This window comes from Macaca fascicularis, chromosome 2 (genome assembly GCF_037993035.2).
Source record: "Macaca fascicularis isolate 582-1 chromosome 2, T2T-MFA8v1.1".
Taxonomy (NCBI): Eukaryota; Metazoa; Chordata; class Mammalia; order Primates; family Cercopithecidae; genus Macaca; species Macaca fascicularis.
In genome coordinates, this window is record NC_088376.1 from 53,500,596 (window position 1) to 53,516,162 (window position 15,567).

The 15,567-nt window shown below is 40.8% G+C and overlaps 1 protein-coding gene across 1 annotated transcript in view; it reads right to left on the reverse strand.

The window, feature by feature from the left end:
* Nucleotides 1-3,941: 3,941 nt before the first annotated feature.
* Nucleotides 3,942-15,567, reverse strand: part of ERICH6 (glutamate rich 6) — a 46,383-nt gene continuing 34,757 nt past the window's right edge. Inside the window, exons 12-14 of the mRNA XM_005546093.5 lie at nucleotides 13,783-13,938; nucleotides 11,434-11,662; nucleotides 3,942-4,783 (exon numbers count right to left, since the gene is read on the reverse strand). Of these exons, the coding sequence (XP_005546150.3) occupies nucleotides 4,520-4,783; nucleotides 11,434-11,662; nucleotides 13,783-13,938 (649 nt within the window). The 3' untranslated portion in view covers nucleotides 3,942-4,519. The remainder of the gene's footprint in view (nucleotides 4,784-11,433; nucleotides 11,663-13,782; nucleotides 13,939-15,567) is intronic.

Here is a 15,567-nt window from a genome sequence, read left to right on the forward strand (position 1 = left end):
TTACTTCCTATCTTTCAAAATTCTTATTGGCAATGACTAATTCCCCTGTATGAGATTTAACACAGAGAAAGAGAGAGAGAGAGAGAGGGAAAGGACTGGAATTAAATTGAGCACAATATTAAAGATGACTATCTGGCCCGGTTCTGTGGCTCACACTTGTAATCCTACCACTTTGGAAGGCCGAGTCAGGGGAATCACTTAAGGCCGGGAGTTTGAGACCAGTCTGGGCAACATGGTGAAACTCTGTCTCTACTAAAAATACAAAAGTTAGCCAGGTGTGGTGACATGTGCCTGTAATCCCACCTACTCGGGAGGCTGAGGCACAAGAACCACTTGAACACGGGAGGCAGAGGGTCCAGTGAGCTGAGATTGTGTCACTGTACTTCAGCTTGTGTCACAGACTGAGACTCTGTCTCAAAAATACAAAAAGATTTACCACTATTGTTATTTTGAATTATTCAATTCCCTTAAATAAGTCTAGCTGCCTTGAAATATGAGATGATAGATAGATGATAGATGATAGATATAGATAGATGTTTTCCACTTGGGAATATTTTCGTTTTTAATAATTTTTAAAAGAAGCAATGTAAATTTCTTATAAATCGAAGAAAATGTAAATCAAATTAAATGATTGAAATGGGTCTCAATTATTTTAGTGGTTTATTTTGCCAAGATTGAGGATGCGTCCAGGAGAAAGGAGCACAAAACCACAAGAATATCTATGACCCATTCTTTTTCCAGATAAGGTTTGAGATTTCAATATTTATTTATTTATTTGAGACAAAGTCTGGCTGTGTCACCCAGGCTGGACCCGCCCACTTCAGCCTCCCAAAGTGCTGGAATTACAAGTGTGAGCCACCACACCTGACCTGAGATTTCAATATTTAAAGGGGAAAGAGCAGGTAGTAGGGGAAAGAGGAAGGAAAAAAATGGGGAGGAAGAAAAGAGGAAGGAATAAAAGGGGCAAGCAGTTGCATCTTTGGAGTCTTTGATCAGCATTCACTGAATCCACATTTTACATGGGAAAGGAGGGGATATAGGAATAATTATGCATTCATCTCATGCTGGTGAATCTGCATTTTTACATAAGATAAACATAGAGTAGAGGAAGTAGTCAAATATGCATTTGTCTCAGCTGAGCAGAGGGAGGACTTTTCCCCATGCCTGTGATGAGAAGCTGTTAATTTACATTGTCAGGTTAACATTCAATGAAGCTGTTTTAGGGTAAAGATATTGGGGCCCCAGAAAGAATTTCCTTTTGAGTAAACTGTGAGGGAAGTATGTAGCTTTTTCTCTTTGTAGCTATCTAATTAGGAACAAAATAGAAAGCAGTTTTGTGTGACTTAGTTCTCAAGCTCGACTTTTTCCTTTGGCATAGTGAGTTTGGAGTCCTGATATTTTTATTTTGTTTCACACCCTTGTTACATGTCATTATCATTTAGTAAAGTAAATAACATTCTGGCATTAGACATGAAGCAACATGGTAAAAGACGCTGTCCCATTATCCTGCTAATCTCAGCCAATTAAGGCCTTTGAGGCTCAGCATCCCAAAAGTGTTTTTTTTAAATGATGTACAATAACAGATTTCATTTAGGGCTTTGTTGCGATTTGCCGTTATGTGCAGATTTTTGGTGCTATTCTGATACATTTTAGCTCAATTATTTTAATATCTCACTTGATAGAAACTAAAAGTTTACTCTTCAATGAAAAGGAAGAGGCTAAAGGCAAAATGAAAAAAGAAAAAGAGAAAGACTTTAATGTAGATTAAGATGTGAATCTAGGAACCTCTTTTTCACAAAGATAGTGTGGGGAATGGCAAGAGTGAAAATAAAAAATAAAATAAAACAGAATCCTCAGTATTAACAAAATTCCTAGAAAGAAGGCTAACTAAAGGCAGGAAAAGAAAAAAAGGGAAGTTAATGGATTAATAGCAAGAACCAGACCCCCTATCTCCCAGTTACTCAGCCTCCCTGGAATACTCTATGCTTCCACTTGCTCCTTTCCTTTCCATTCCCTCTTCTATTTCCTCTGGTAGCTCTTAGCAGGGAAACAATATAATTTGACACTAAGTCGTGAACGGTGGGTAGGCCTAATCCCTCTTGTTCCACACTAGCACCAAATTTGGAATTCAGTGTAAGGGGTGTCCCCTGAAACTACATTTCACCCTCTCCCAAAGAACAAAGAGTTGAGAAGTAAGTCCCAGGAAGTGCAGGAGCTACAGAGTTCTGGCACACTTCTATGTCTTGAGGGTCCTCCACCTCCGACTCTCAACTTTGCTTTCTGTTCTAAAGCAACCCTATCATTGAACTGGCTGAGGTGGTAGGATCACTTGAGCTCAGGAGGTCAAAGCTGCAGTTAGCAGTGAGCCCCTGCACTCCAGACTGGGTGCCACAGCAAATCTCTGTCTCAAAATAATAATAATAATAAAAGGCATTCTTGAGTTATTAGGCTGAGGTGGCTCATCTGTAATTTCAGCACTTTGAGAGGCCATGTTGGGAGGATTGCTTGAGCCCAGGAGTTCAAGACTAGCCTGGGCAACACAGTGATATAGGAGTTAAAAAGGAATTACTTAGGCAAATAATGAGGGTAATGATGTCCTCAGTAAGGTTTTCCTTTTAATGAAAAGCAGCCCCCAAATCATTTTCTTTTCTAACAAAGAGCAGTCTGTAAAATTGAGCTGCAAACATAGACAAGCAAACTGGAAGCCTGCATGGGTGAATACTGGCAGCTGTGCCAATAGGAAAAGGCTACCTGGGACTAGGCATGTTCAAAATGGTGGCTCCATCTTCCCTTCTCTTTGCCAGCCACGTGTACCTTAAGAAGCAGGCAAGCCGGCCAGGTGGCTCACGTCTGTAATTCCAGCACTTTGGGAGACCAAGGCCGGCGGATCACGAGGTCAGGAGATCAAGACCACAGTAAAATCCTGTCTCTACTAAAAATACAAAAAATTAGTCGCACGGTGGTGGGCACCTGTAGCCCCAGCTGCTCAGGAGGCTGAGGCAGGGGAATGGCGTGAACCCGCGAGGCAGAGCTGGTGGTGAGCTGAGATCGCGCCACTGCACTCCAGCCTGGGTGACAGAGTGAGACTCTGTGTCAAAAAAAAAAAAGCAGGCAACTTTGTGCCTGCCAGGCAAAGACATCATTTGCATAATGATTAGGGTGGGGCAGCCAGTTTCCTTGTGTATTATGTAAATGTCACACCTAGTCCAACCAATCTATGGGCCCTATGTAAATCAGACACCGCCTCCTCAATCCTGTCTATAAAATTCCGTGCCAGAAGTCCGATTTGGGCTCCTTTCTCTCTCCCAGTAGACAGCTTTTCTACTTTGTCTTTCTTTTGCCTATTAAACCGCTACTCTTTTGACATGGAGTCTCGCTCTGTCGCTCAGACTGGAGTGCAGTGGCGCGATCTCAGCTCATTGCAACCTCTGCCTCTTGTTCAAGCGATTCTCCTGCCTCAGCCTCCCGAGTAGCTGGGACTACAGGTGTGTGCCACCATGCCCGGTTCATTTTTGTATTTTTAGTAGAGATGGGGTTTCACCATATTGGCCAGGCTGGTCTCAAATTCCTGACCTTGTGATCTGCCCACCTCGGCCTCCCAAAGTGCTGGGATTACAGGTGTGAGCCACGGGCACCCGGCCTAAACCTCTGCTCTTAAATTCGCTCCTTGTGTCTGTCTGTGTGTTTAATTTTCCTGGCATGAGGCAATGAACCTTGGGTATCACCCCAGAAAATGATGCCACTTCAACAGTGGGACCCCATCTCTTAAAAAAAAAAAAAAAAAAAAAAAAAAGAATGTAAACCAGTAATGCTCAGAATTTGTTCTAAATTGATAATATAGCATATTTCTTGGTATTTTAGTCATTTTGTACACTTTTTTGGACTCCTACCTGTATTAGTCGAGGGGTCTCTAGAGGGACAGAACTACTAGCATAGATGTATATATGAAGGTGAGTTTATTAAAGAGTATTGACTTACACCATCACAAGGTGAAGTTCCAAACTAGGCCTTCTGCAAGCTGAGGAGCAAGGAAGAGAGTCTGACTCCCCAAATCTCAAAAGTAGGGAAGCCAACAGTGCAGCCTTCAGTCTGTGGCCAAAGGCCCAAGAGCCCCTGGCAAACCACTGGTGTAAGTCCAAGAGTCCAAAAGCTGAGGAACTTGGAGTCTGATGTTCGAGGTCAGAAGCATCCAGAACAGGAGAAAGCTGAAAGCTGGAAGACTCGGCAAGTCTGCTCGTTCCACCTTCTTCTGCCTGCTTTATCCTAGCTGTGCTGGCAGCTGATTAGATGGTGCCCACACAGATTGAGGGTGGGTCTGCCTCTCCCAGTCCACTGACGCAAATGTTAATCTCCTTTGGCAACACCCACACAGACACACCCAGGAACAATACTTTGCATCCTTCAATCCAATCAAGCTGACCCTTGATTGATATTAGCCATCACACTCCCGATCCTTCACCCAAATAAACCTCAACCAAAAAAACCTCAACAAAACAAATGAAAGCACCATCATTCTTAGTTAAATTTCTTCATTTATTATATTTCTTATTGTCTTCATTGTATCTTGCTTTATACCAGAACTGTGACAGAGGGCAATTAGTTTTAGAGCAAGTGAAGAAAGGTAGGAAGGTTGCTTTAATTTTTCCCAAACTTGGCTTGAGGGAAAATTCACACATCCTTCAAGTTTATGAAACAGGCGACGGATCTTTATTAAACTGGCCAGCAGAAGAAGGTCATCTCCACTCACATATCGGAGGACTGGAATCTCCTCAGGGTTTGGTAGCTTTTCAGCAAAGAGAAAGAGAAGGAAACTCAGAGTCCAGCAGTGAAACTGGGGAGGTGGGAGGAGCTGAGTCATGGCACTTATGTGGGGTTGGATTCCCTGATGACGGTCCACTCTAATTCATCCGTAAGCAGGGGCGGTGGTGTTATTCTAATCTGAGTGAGGAAAGAGTTGAAACGCTGTGGAGACTTGAGAGACCAAATGGAATATGGATACCTTCAAAAGCTTATAATTTATTCATGTAGTTTAACCAGCAACTACTGAGGGGATCACAAAGATGCCTCAGACACAGTCCCTTGCCTGGAAAGTGCCCAGTGGGGGAGGTAGGGTGAGTGCTGGTCTGAAGGCTGGGTGCTCACTGGGAAGGCACTGAGAAGAGCAGTTTTCCTCAGAGAGGGTAGGACTGGGAAAAACGAAAACTCCCTTTCCTGCTCCTAAATGTGCCCCAACCTCCAGGAGGCCATTCCAAATTAGCCTCTCCATTACTCTTCTTTGGCCTCTGCTCTCCCTACTCCCTCACAGCTTTTGACGATTCAAGGCGGGTGTTGTCTTCCTGCAGCTGCAGAAACTGAATGGATTTGCCAGGACAGTCTTGCCTGAGGTGTTTTCAGTCTGTAGCTTCAAGGCCAGCCTAGGAGGGGCATTTAGCCTCTCTGGGGCAGGTTAAATGCAAGCAGAACTACCACCCTCTGCAAGCTGAGTGACCACTTACCTGCAAAAGATGATACTTACAGTATCATTTCTGTATTTCACTCCTTCTTCCATAGAAAGGAAGAAATGGAGGATGGAAAATGTATGAGATGGACAAACAACAAAGAATAGGTCAGAATCTTTTACCCCAAATATCATACAACGACAGAAAACTTTTTTACAGATTAAGTCAACGATGGCTCTAATAAGAAAGATTTCTTTTTTCCCCCTTTGTTTCCAGCGGGGTTGGAATAAGAACGATTTCATTGGCAGGATAATTTTAAGGAATTCCTGAAAATCAAAAAGCGATGAGACCATGTGTATATAGAGAGAAATGACCACATGAAACCACTAAGCAAAAACACATATACTCTGAGCTCAAACGCAACAGAAATGGGAAGCAGGAGGGGCTCTGAGGTAAACGTTAGGCTGATCAATTGGGAGGTGGGCCCCTCACCTTTTCCTTTATGTTGAGTACTGGTGCCCATGGGCTGAGGCTGGCAGCGGGCACTAGCGCTAGCTTTCTACCCCTTAGCAGCACAAATTGTCTCCACAATTATCTGAAGCAAACTTTAGTAAGCAGAACAGGGAAACAGGAATTCTCAAATCCAAATTGAACGCACGACTGAGAATCACCTAATATTTGACGCCACTAAAGAGAGGCACCAGATTTACCTATCAGCTTATACTCAAGGAAATATACCAACTTATACTCAAGGAAAAAGAATTAGGAGATAGAGAAAGACTTTAGGAAATTTATCCATATTTAAATGGTTAATATTTTCTTAGGGACTTGAGAGAATGTTGTTAAGGAAGAAAAACAACTAGAGGATTTGGAAATTAATTTTATGCATATTATAAAAGATACGTTAATTTTAAACTAACCATTGAAATATAGTGTATTAAAAGACTGAGTCTGTTAGCTGGGCATGGTGGTGCATGCCTGTAGTCCTAGCTACTTGGGAGGCTGAGGCAGTATGACAGCTTGAACCCAGAAGTTTGCAGTTACAGTGAGCTATGGTCACACCACTACACTCCAGCCTGGGTGACAGAGCAAAACCCTGTCTCTAAAAACAAACAAACAAAAAACCCACTGAGTCTATTAGGTTGAGGAAAGCAACAAAATCCAACTATATTTGATTTGAACATGTAACTCAAAACTACATGACAAAGGTTGAAAATCAAAGGATGAAAAAATACCAGACAAATGCTAACAAAGAGAAAGTAAGTGTAAGAATTTAACATCAGATGGAACAGCACTTAAGGTAAAGGCCACTAAAAAGGAAATTAGGAATAACATATGTTGATAATATTACTACTTTTATTGTCAAAATAAAAACAAAACTCTCACTAATACACTAGGGCACAAAACGGGAACAGCTGAAGAGCGAACGAGTGAGGAGAAAGAATGAGCCGGCCTGGGCGAAAGGTACAACTCACAAAGAAGAGAGTCAGCGTCTTTAATTTCCTGATCGCAGAGCTTCAAAATATATACAGCAAAAGCTGATTGAAACACTAAGAACAAGGAAGAAATTCACAATCATTTTGGGAAACTTTCATACATTTCTCAGAAGTAAACCCAATGACATAAAAATAAAAGGATAGAGAGGGAGGTGTGACTAGAACAACTAGACATAGAATTTTGTACCAATAAACTATACAACATTTTGGTTAAATATACATGGAACACTTATATAAAAATTATGCAACCAACCACTAAGAAAATATCAATACATTCTAAACAAGAAGAAAAAAACTGCAGGTCATATTTCCTGACCATTTTGAAAGGAACAAGAAAGGGGTAAATCTTTTGATCTATTTGAAAATTCAGTGACTACTGCATTGAAGTCAAAATAGGTATTCTAAATTATTTAGAAGTGAAAGAAAATGACAGCACTATATATTAAAACTTGTGGCAAATGACCAAAGAGGCACTCAGAGTGCTAGGGAGAAGGTGGGGGTAGGTGTGGCTGGTTTTGATAGATTGCTCAGGAAAGGACTCTGTGTGCAGAAACCTGAAGGAAGTGAGGGAACAGCCACATGCTAAATGGGGGGAAAACATTTTAGGTTGAGGGGATAGCAAATGCAAAGACCCTGTGACAGGAGCATGCCTGGTATTTTCAAGGAATAGCAAAAAGGCCAGTATGGCTGGAGTAGTGAATGAGATAAGGTAATAGAGAGAGACTATTCGAAGACAGAGGTCCAGATTGTGTACTGCATTGCAAGCCTTTATAGGGCCTTGGCTTTCACTCAAGTAAAATTAGAAGTCCCCGGATAGTTCTGACCAGACTTATGTTTTCAAAGTATCATTCCAAATATTGTGTTAGAATGAACTTTGGGAAGACCAGAAGCAGGGAGACTTATTAGGAGGCTATTGCAATAATCAAGCAAGAGATGGATCAGGTAAAGAGGCAGACAAGAATGATAGCACTGGAAAATGTGAGAAGTGTGAGATTCTGGAGGTATTTTGGAGGCAGAGTTTACAGATGAGTTGGTACGGGACTGTGAAACAGAGTATTTAGAGTTGTGAAACTACTCCCGAGTTTTTGTCCTGAACAAGTGAAAGAATGTAGTTGCCATTTTCTGAGATGGAGAGGACTGAGGTTGGATCATGTGTTGAAATCAAATTCTGCTGTGTTGTTTTTTCTTTTCTTCCTAACAGGGTCTTGCTCTGTCACCCAGGCTGGAGTGCAGTGGCACAATCACGGCTCATGCAGCCTTGAACCCCCTGTCCTCCACCCCGCCAACCGTGGGCTCAAGCTGTCCTTTCACCTTAGCCTCCCAAATAGCTGGGACCACAGGCATGCGCCACCATGTCTGGAGAATTTAAAAAACAACTTTCATAGAGATCGGGTCTCATTGTGTTGCCCAAGTTGGTCTCACACTCCTGGGCTCAAGTAATGCTCCCGTCACGGCCTCCTAAAGTGCTGGGATTACAGGCATGAGCCACCGTGCCTGGCCTGTGTTAAGTTTTTAATGCCCTCTTAGAAATCCACATGGGTATGTTGAATTGGAATCAGAGACTTGCAAGTCTCGAGTTCATATGAGATCTACCTGAAGATACAAATTAAAGGGCTATTAGCATGCAGATGATATTTAAGGAAGTGAAACTCGAGATAATCTGAGGAGTGAGTATAGAGAAAAGACAACCCAAGGACAAGCTCTGGGTTCCTCCAATATTTAGAAAAAGGGGAGATGAACAGTAATCAGGCCAGAAAAATGAGAAGAAACAGCTTGTGAGGTACAAGGAAAATCAGGGGAGAATAGCCTTGGAAGCAAGGGAAGAAATGATTCCAGGAAGAAGAGATCATCAGTGTTTAATGCCACTGAGAAATCATTAAAGTTCATATAAATTTAATATTTATATTAAATTCAATATTCTTCAAAATGTAGACACAAAAAAATCTTCAATACTTAATAAGTGGGAAACAAAAACAAATAGGAACCCCCTCCAACAATACAATATGTACATCATCTAGATTTTATGTTTTAAAAAAGATGTATAAAATAGGCTGGGTGTGGTGGCTCACGCCTATAATCTCGGCACTTTGGGAGGCCCAGGTGGGCAGATCACCTGAGGTCAGGAGTTTGAGACCAGCTTGGCCAACATGGTGAAACCCTGCCTTCACTAAAAATACAAAATTAGCTGAGTGTGGTGGTGTGCGCCTGTAGCCCCAGCTACTCAGGAGGCTGAGGTACTAGAATCGCTTGAACCTGGGAGGCGGAGATTGCAGTGAGCCAAGATCATGCCACTGCACTCCAGTCTGGGAAACAGAGCGAGATTCCATCTGAAAAAAAAAAAGATGTATAAAATAATTTATAAATACATAGTAAGGAGGAAGGGACACACTAAATTTTGGGTGGTGATTACTTTGGGGAAGAGAGTTAGAATAGAAGAAGAAATGAATGGAATTCTCATTTTTTAAAAAAATTATGTTTATTTCTGTATTGTTTAAATCTTTAAATATAAAAATATATTCACAAGTCACTTGTAATTAAAAAAAAAAAAAAAACCTAAAGGGTGATTGTGAGAACAATGAGAAAAGTAAAAAACTTCAATAATGAACTCTTCCTTTTGCATCAAAATGATTCTTTTTTGATTAAAATTAATTTCTAAGTGGGGAGAGGAAGGGAGGTGGGGGAGTGGGGGAAGGAAGTAGGGGGAGAAAGAGAGGGGAGAAAGAAGTATCTTTATATTTTGGGTAAAAATGTATTTACTATGGATGTAATGTAACAAAAGGAGGCGATACTGAAGATTTCTAACCAAGAAAGAAGTTTGTCTGGAGCCTAAAAATTTGACTACAGTTTCCAGACTCACTGAAAGTAACTGGAATAGTGCTTAGCACATTGTAGACCCTCGCTCTGTGTTGCCTGAATCTGCAATCTCCCCTTTGTTTGGTGGTCATGAGATATTCCTTCCTGTGTTGAATATTGAGATTCTATTTCCACATACTTAAAAGTTGAAGGCACCTTTGAAGTTTGGAGTTATGTGTTCCTTTAAAAATCAATGAAACAGGTCTTGCGCGGTGGCGTGCCTGTAGTCCCAGCTACTTGGGAGGCTGAGACAGAAGAATCGTTTGAACCTGGGAGGTGGATGTTGCAGTGAGCCAAGATCCCACCACTGCACTCCAGCCTGGTGACACAGAAAGACTGCATCTCAAAAAAAAAAAAAAAAAGAAAGAAAAAAATCGATGAAATGGGCCAGGCGTGGTGGCTCATGCCTGTAATCCCTGCACTTTCAGAGGTTGAGGCAGGCGGATTATCTGAGGTCAGGAGTTCGAGATCAGCCTGGCCAACATGGTGAAACCCCGTCTCTACTAAAAATACAAAAATTAGCCAGGCGTGGTGGCAGGCGCCTGTAGTCCCAGCTACTCAGGAGGGTGAGGCAGAAAGAATTGCTTGAACCCAGGAGGCAGGGGTTGCAGTGAGCCGAGATCGCGCCACTGCACTCCAGCCTGGAAGACAGAGTGAGGCTCCATCTCAAAAAAAAAAAAAAAGAAAAAAAAAGAAAAAGAAAAAAAAATCAATGGAACAAAGGTCCTTGAAGTTTAAGGGACCTGTTCGAAGTCACACACCATATGTGTTATTTATGTATATAGCTATACATCCATCTCTATTTGTATCCATCTCTACATCTATATTATTTTATTTAGTGCCAAGTACTACCCTTAGTACTTTGCATTCTCATCAAATCTTCACAGTAATCTGTAAGGTCGGAATCACAATTCCATTTTATGGATAAGGAACTGAAGTTCAAGTTCACTCAGTCAAGTGGCAGAGTTAAGGTTTGAAACTACAGAGAATCTGCAACCTGAATTCCATGTTCTTAACCATCATGCATTATGGCTGGTCACTGAGAATGTACTCAGGGCTGTGCCCTGGGAGAGGCACTGGAGTTACAGAAGTCAATCAGATAGAGATTCTTCCTTTCAGGAGATTGCCATCCAGTAGGAAAGGCAGCACTGTTCAGCAAGCACGGGGATAGAGGTAAGTACACAGAAAACCCATAGAAGGATGTGGTTGAGGCTGACTGGGTGAAGGACTTGGAGGTCTGGGAAGTGTCTCCAAGGAAATGGGGCTTATGATTGGTCTTGAACGTGATTCAAACTCAGGTCTCCTGACGCAGCCCAAGCCTTTCTACCATGGCAGGGAGAAAAACAAACACAACATGAAATCTTTAAACAAAACCCCCAAAGCAGCACTACTCAGGCACAGAGCAAACATGCAATAAGTGTTACTTGGATCTGAGTCTGAACTTAAAGGAGTTTCAGAGTAAGAAACAATAAAGCTGCCTCAATTCCATATGAAGCTTTCACTACATGTTTTTCCATTGAATTCCAAAATCCTAGTGGACAGTAGATTATGCACTAGTGTAATCTATCAGTAATAATACTAACAAAAGTTATTTTACTCTTATTATTATTCTAAATGCTTTAAACTGTTTTTAAAAATGTACCTACCTTCACTTTGGTTCCAACACTGATTCTTGCCTGTTGACCCATTGCTAGAAAAGTTATAGAAATCTTGTCTTGTTCTAAGATGCGGACTCCAATATAACGGTTCAAAGCCAGAAAGACAGGTTTAAATGAAACAAAGGGTGAGGAAGTGATGGAATTTGACCAATTCCAAGCCCTTATTCTGTTGCCGGCTTGATCTGAATATTGACCTCCCAATATATTGATGTATACCCTGGGCAGGAAGGAAATGTAAAAATCATAAACAGTAACACTGTAATAAAATACTGGAATTATCCTTGTTACTTGCTAGCCAAGGGGACTAACAGTTTATGCCAGCAATTAGCATGAGTGGTGGAAACTTCAGGTCATCTTAGGAGTGATAATACTATGACTAAATTCTACACTAATTTGAAGTACTGTATCCCATTTGAGTTCATACTGATAAACTAAAATGGGCCCAAAGGATCAACCTGGGATGAAGGAGTCTGGAAGGATGAAGAGGGAGCAGGGAAGGTTTAGTCTGGAGAAAATAAGATACAGAAGAAGAGTAGATTAATCCTGAAAGAGGAGGAAAGACCAATGCTTAGATTTTCACCACACCAAAATAAAGACTTGTGGCTGTAAATTCTGGGGAAGACTGTGTCGACCTCAGTACAAGAGAGCTGTTTTCTGGCAATGCCCAATGAGGAGCTAGGAGTCCTTCCACGAGTCCTGCCGTCATGGCTGAGTGTGGCGGCAGAGGCTCAGGGAACAGCTCTGTGATCACTGCAGTGGAGAAGAGGTCTGTGACAGAGCAAAGGTGGACACCTTAGACCCACTAGGTGACCCTATCTCTTCAGACCATGAATGCCTTACATTTTACAACATCACTTTTAGCCCCTCACCATCTGAGATCTGGCAGTACTAATCGCTGTGCCATTCTATTCAGTTATCTCCTTCTCATACCCTCTTACCATCCCCACCTTGAGGAGAGAGAACAGATATAGTTCTGAGTACTCAGAAAGTTGGCTTAATTTAAGAATGAATTATTTTTTTAAAACTAGATGACTTGGCTATGGGGACCCCTAGCTAACATCTCATGTCCCCAGTATTGATCAGTGGTAGTAATCTAATAACAAAAGCACAAATGAGAAACCGAGGTGATTATCTTATTGTGTCTGGGAAGGGAAGATTTAGTTTTATCTTGAAATCTGGGTGAAAATAATTATCTAGCTAAAATTTTCTGGATAAGTTAGTCCCTTGTTTATTTAGTAAGCACTCTTTGAGTCTACACTATGTACAGATATACTGCTATGTAGTAGCAAAGATTCAGGATGTGCCCTGAAGGAATGTCAGTCCGGTAAGGGAAATGGACTTACTACACAAGAGGCAGAGATAGGGCTATGAGAGTATCAAGGAGCCATCTCAGGGTGCCTGAGAGTTCAGTTCACGGGGCAATGGCTTCATAAAACCAATCTGGAAGAACCTATGGGTTTCCAGTCTAGAAACCAACGAATATTGGTGACAATTAATATCAATTACCATCAGAGGTAACATAGAATTGCTATAGAATCCTGAAAGATACATAGAAATTTTCCAATATACATGGTGGTAATGAATTGACTGCTGCTGTAGACAAAAAACACAAATAGCTCGGTATCCTAACTTTCTCAAGACTAGAAGTATAAACTTCGCCAATTATTGGCAGAAGTTCCTGAGATGAGATTGTTATACCTGTATATAACTTAAAGGAAAAGACCTGTTTCTGAAAAGTTCAAAAAGTTTAAACTGTTTTGAAGTTAGAACCCAAATTTCACTTTGTCAGGCTAAATGAAATCATATGAAGTCACATAATTATACATAGTAGGTTAAATTGGGACCAGGATCTTCATTGCTCCGGATATTTTGTCTGTATGTTATTGTTCTTGCTTGTGGCTATAGGACGCTTACTAGCTAGGAATGTATCTCAAACAATAACAACATAGTGCATCAACTGTCTATTGACAAGTTGTTTACACAGATGAAGCAGAATGGCATAGGCTCTAGAGACTGCCTCAGTTAACATCCCACATCTTTAGAGTTACCATATCATTTATCAAGTTTTTTTCTATGTTGTAATTATATAGTTCATATATTCTTACTACATATAGAAATAATACGATGAGCTTTATTTTTATAGTTGCTTGGGATTTTTCCACTGAGAAGCATATGGAATGGTGTAAACCAAAAATGACCCTGAGTTGAACATTACCATTTAAGACCACTAACTTAAATAAATCTTCTTAAACCCATTCTTATCATTTAAAAAGAAAAAAACAAAATTTCCCAGAACGAAAGCCACAAAATGGCAGCAGCAGGAACCTAGAAGCTTACCAGACATTTCCATTGGGATGATAGCAGGAACTTCTGCCAGAGGAATCCAGCACTGCCAGGATAGCAGGGTTAGTGGGCGTATCTTCTTGGACTATACAAGTGAAACCATTTACCTTGTTGGGCACTCGAATGATGGCTAGGTTTCCAGATGGATAGCTGAGATCAGATAAGGTCATATAAATTGTTCTAATGCTCCTTGACTATTCTGGGAACAAATTCAATTTATGAGAGCACTCTGAAATGATAAAGCATTCTGAAAATGGGAGGTACTATATTAATACAAAAAATGTTATGCTTTTTATGTGGATCAGAATATACTGATGGGATGCAAGAATACTCAACAAAAAACTTGCAAATGAACTGTCACAATATAAAAAGGATTATGCACCATGATGAAGTAGGGTTTACCCCAGATATGCAAGTTTGGTTTAACATCTGAAAATAACTTAATATACCATCTTAATAGAATAGAGAGCAAAAAACACATGGTCATCTCAACGACACAGAAAAAGCATTTGACAAGTTTCAACCCTCTTAATAATAAGAAAACTCAATGGATTTCAAATAGAAATGAATGTCCTCAACCTGGTAAAGAGTATCTACAAAAAGCCCACAGCTGGGCTGGGCATGGTGGCTCATGCCTGTAATTCCAGCACTTAGGGAGGCCAAGGCAGGAGGATTGTTGAAGCCCAGGAGTTTGAGACCAGCCTGGGCAATATAGTAAGATCCTGTCTCTACAAAACAATTTATTTTTTCATCTTTAGAATTTTGATATTTTAATTAAAAAAACCCCCACAATTAAAACCATACTTAATGGTGAAAGACTTAGTGCTTTCTTTGTAAGATGAGAAACTAAACAAAAATGTCTACTGTTACTACTTCTATTCAACATTGCACTATAAATAGATGTTCTGGCCGGACGCGGTGGCTCACGCCTGTAATCTCAGCACTTTGGGAGGATGAGGAGGGTGGATCACGAGGTCAGGAGATTGAGATCATCCTGGTGAACATGGTGAAACCCCATCTCTATTAAAATTACAAAATTAGCCAGGCATGGTGGTGTGTGCCTATAGTCCCAGCTACTCAGGAGGCTGAGGCAGGAGAATTGCTTGAACCTGGGAGGTGGAGGTTGCAGTGAGCCAAGATTGTGCCACTGCACTCCAGCCTGGGCGAGAGAGCAAGACTCCATCTCAAAAAAAAAAAAAAAAAAAAAAAGATGTTCTAGCCATGGAAGTTTGGGGGGAAAAAAAAGGAAATGAAAAGCATCCAGATTGGAAAGGGAAGTAAAACTGTACCTATTAGCAGATGACATGTTCTTGTATATAGAAAATCCTAAGGAATTCATAAGATAATGTATTAAAACCAGTAAATGAGTTTAGCAGGGTTGTAAGCTACAAGATCAATATACAAAAACAAATTGTATTTCTATACACTAGCAGTGGATATTCTAAAAATGAGATTAAGAAGGCAATTCTATTTTCAATAGCATCAAAAGTAATAAAATATACTGAGGATAATTCACTAACTGTTAATACTCATTTCCATATCCAGGCTCATTAGAAGTCCAGAAATAAACACAAGATTGATTCTAAATCATTTTGCAGATCAGTCACAGCCTTCAAGAAAGCTAAGAGGAATAAAGTCAGGGCATGAAATGATTAATAACAAAAGTTGGAAAACCATATATTTTTATATGGTTTTTATACAGACACAGCCTGTAGTCCCAGCTGCTGGAGAGACTGAGGTGGGAGGGTCACTTGAGCCCAGGAGTTTGAGGCCAGCCTA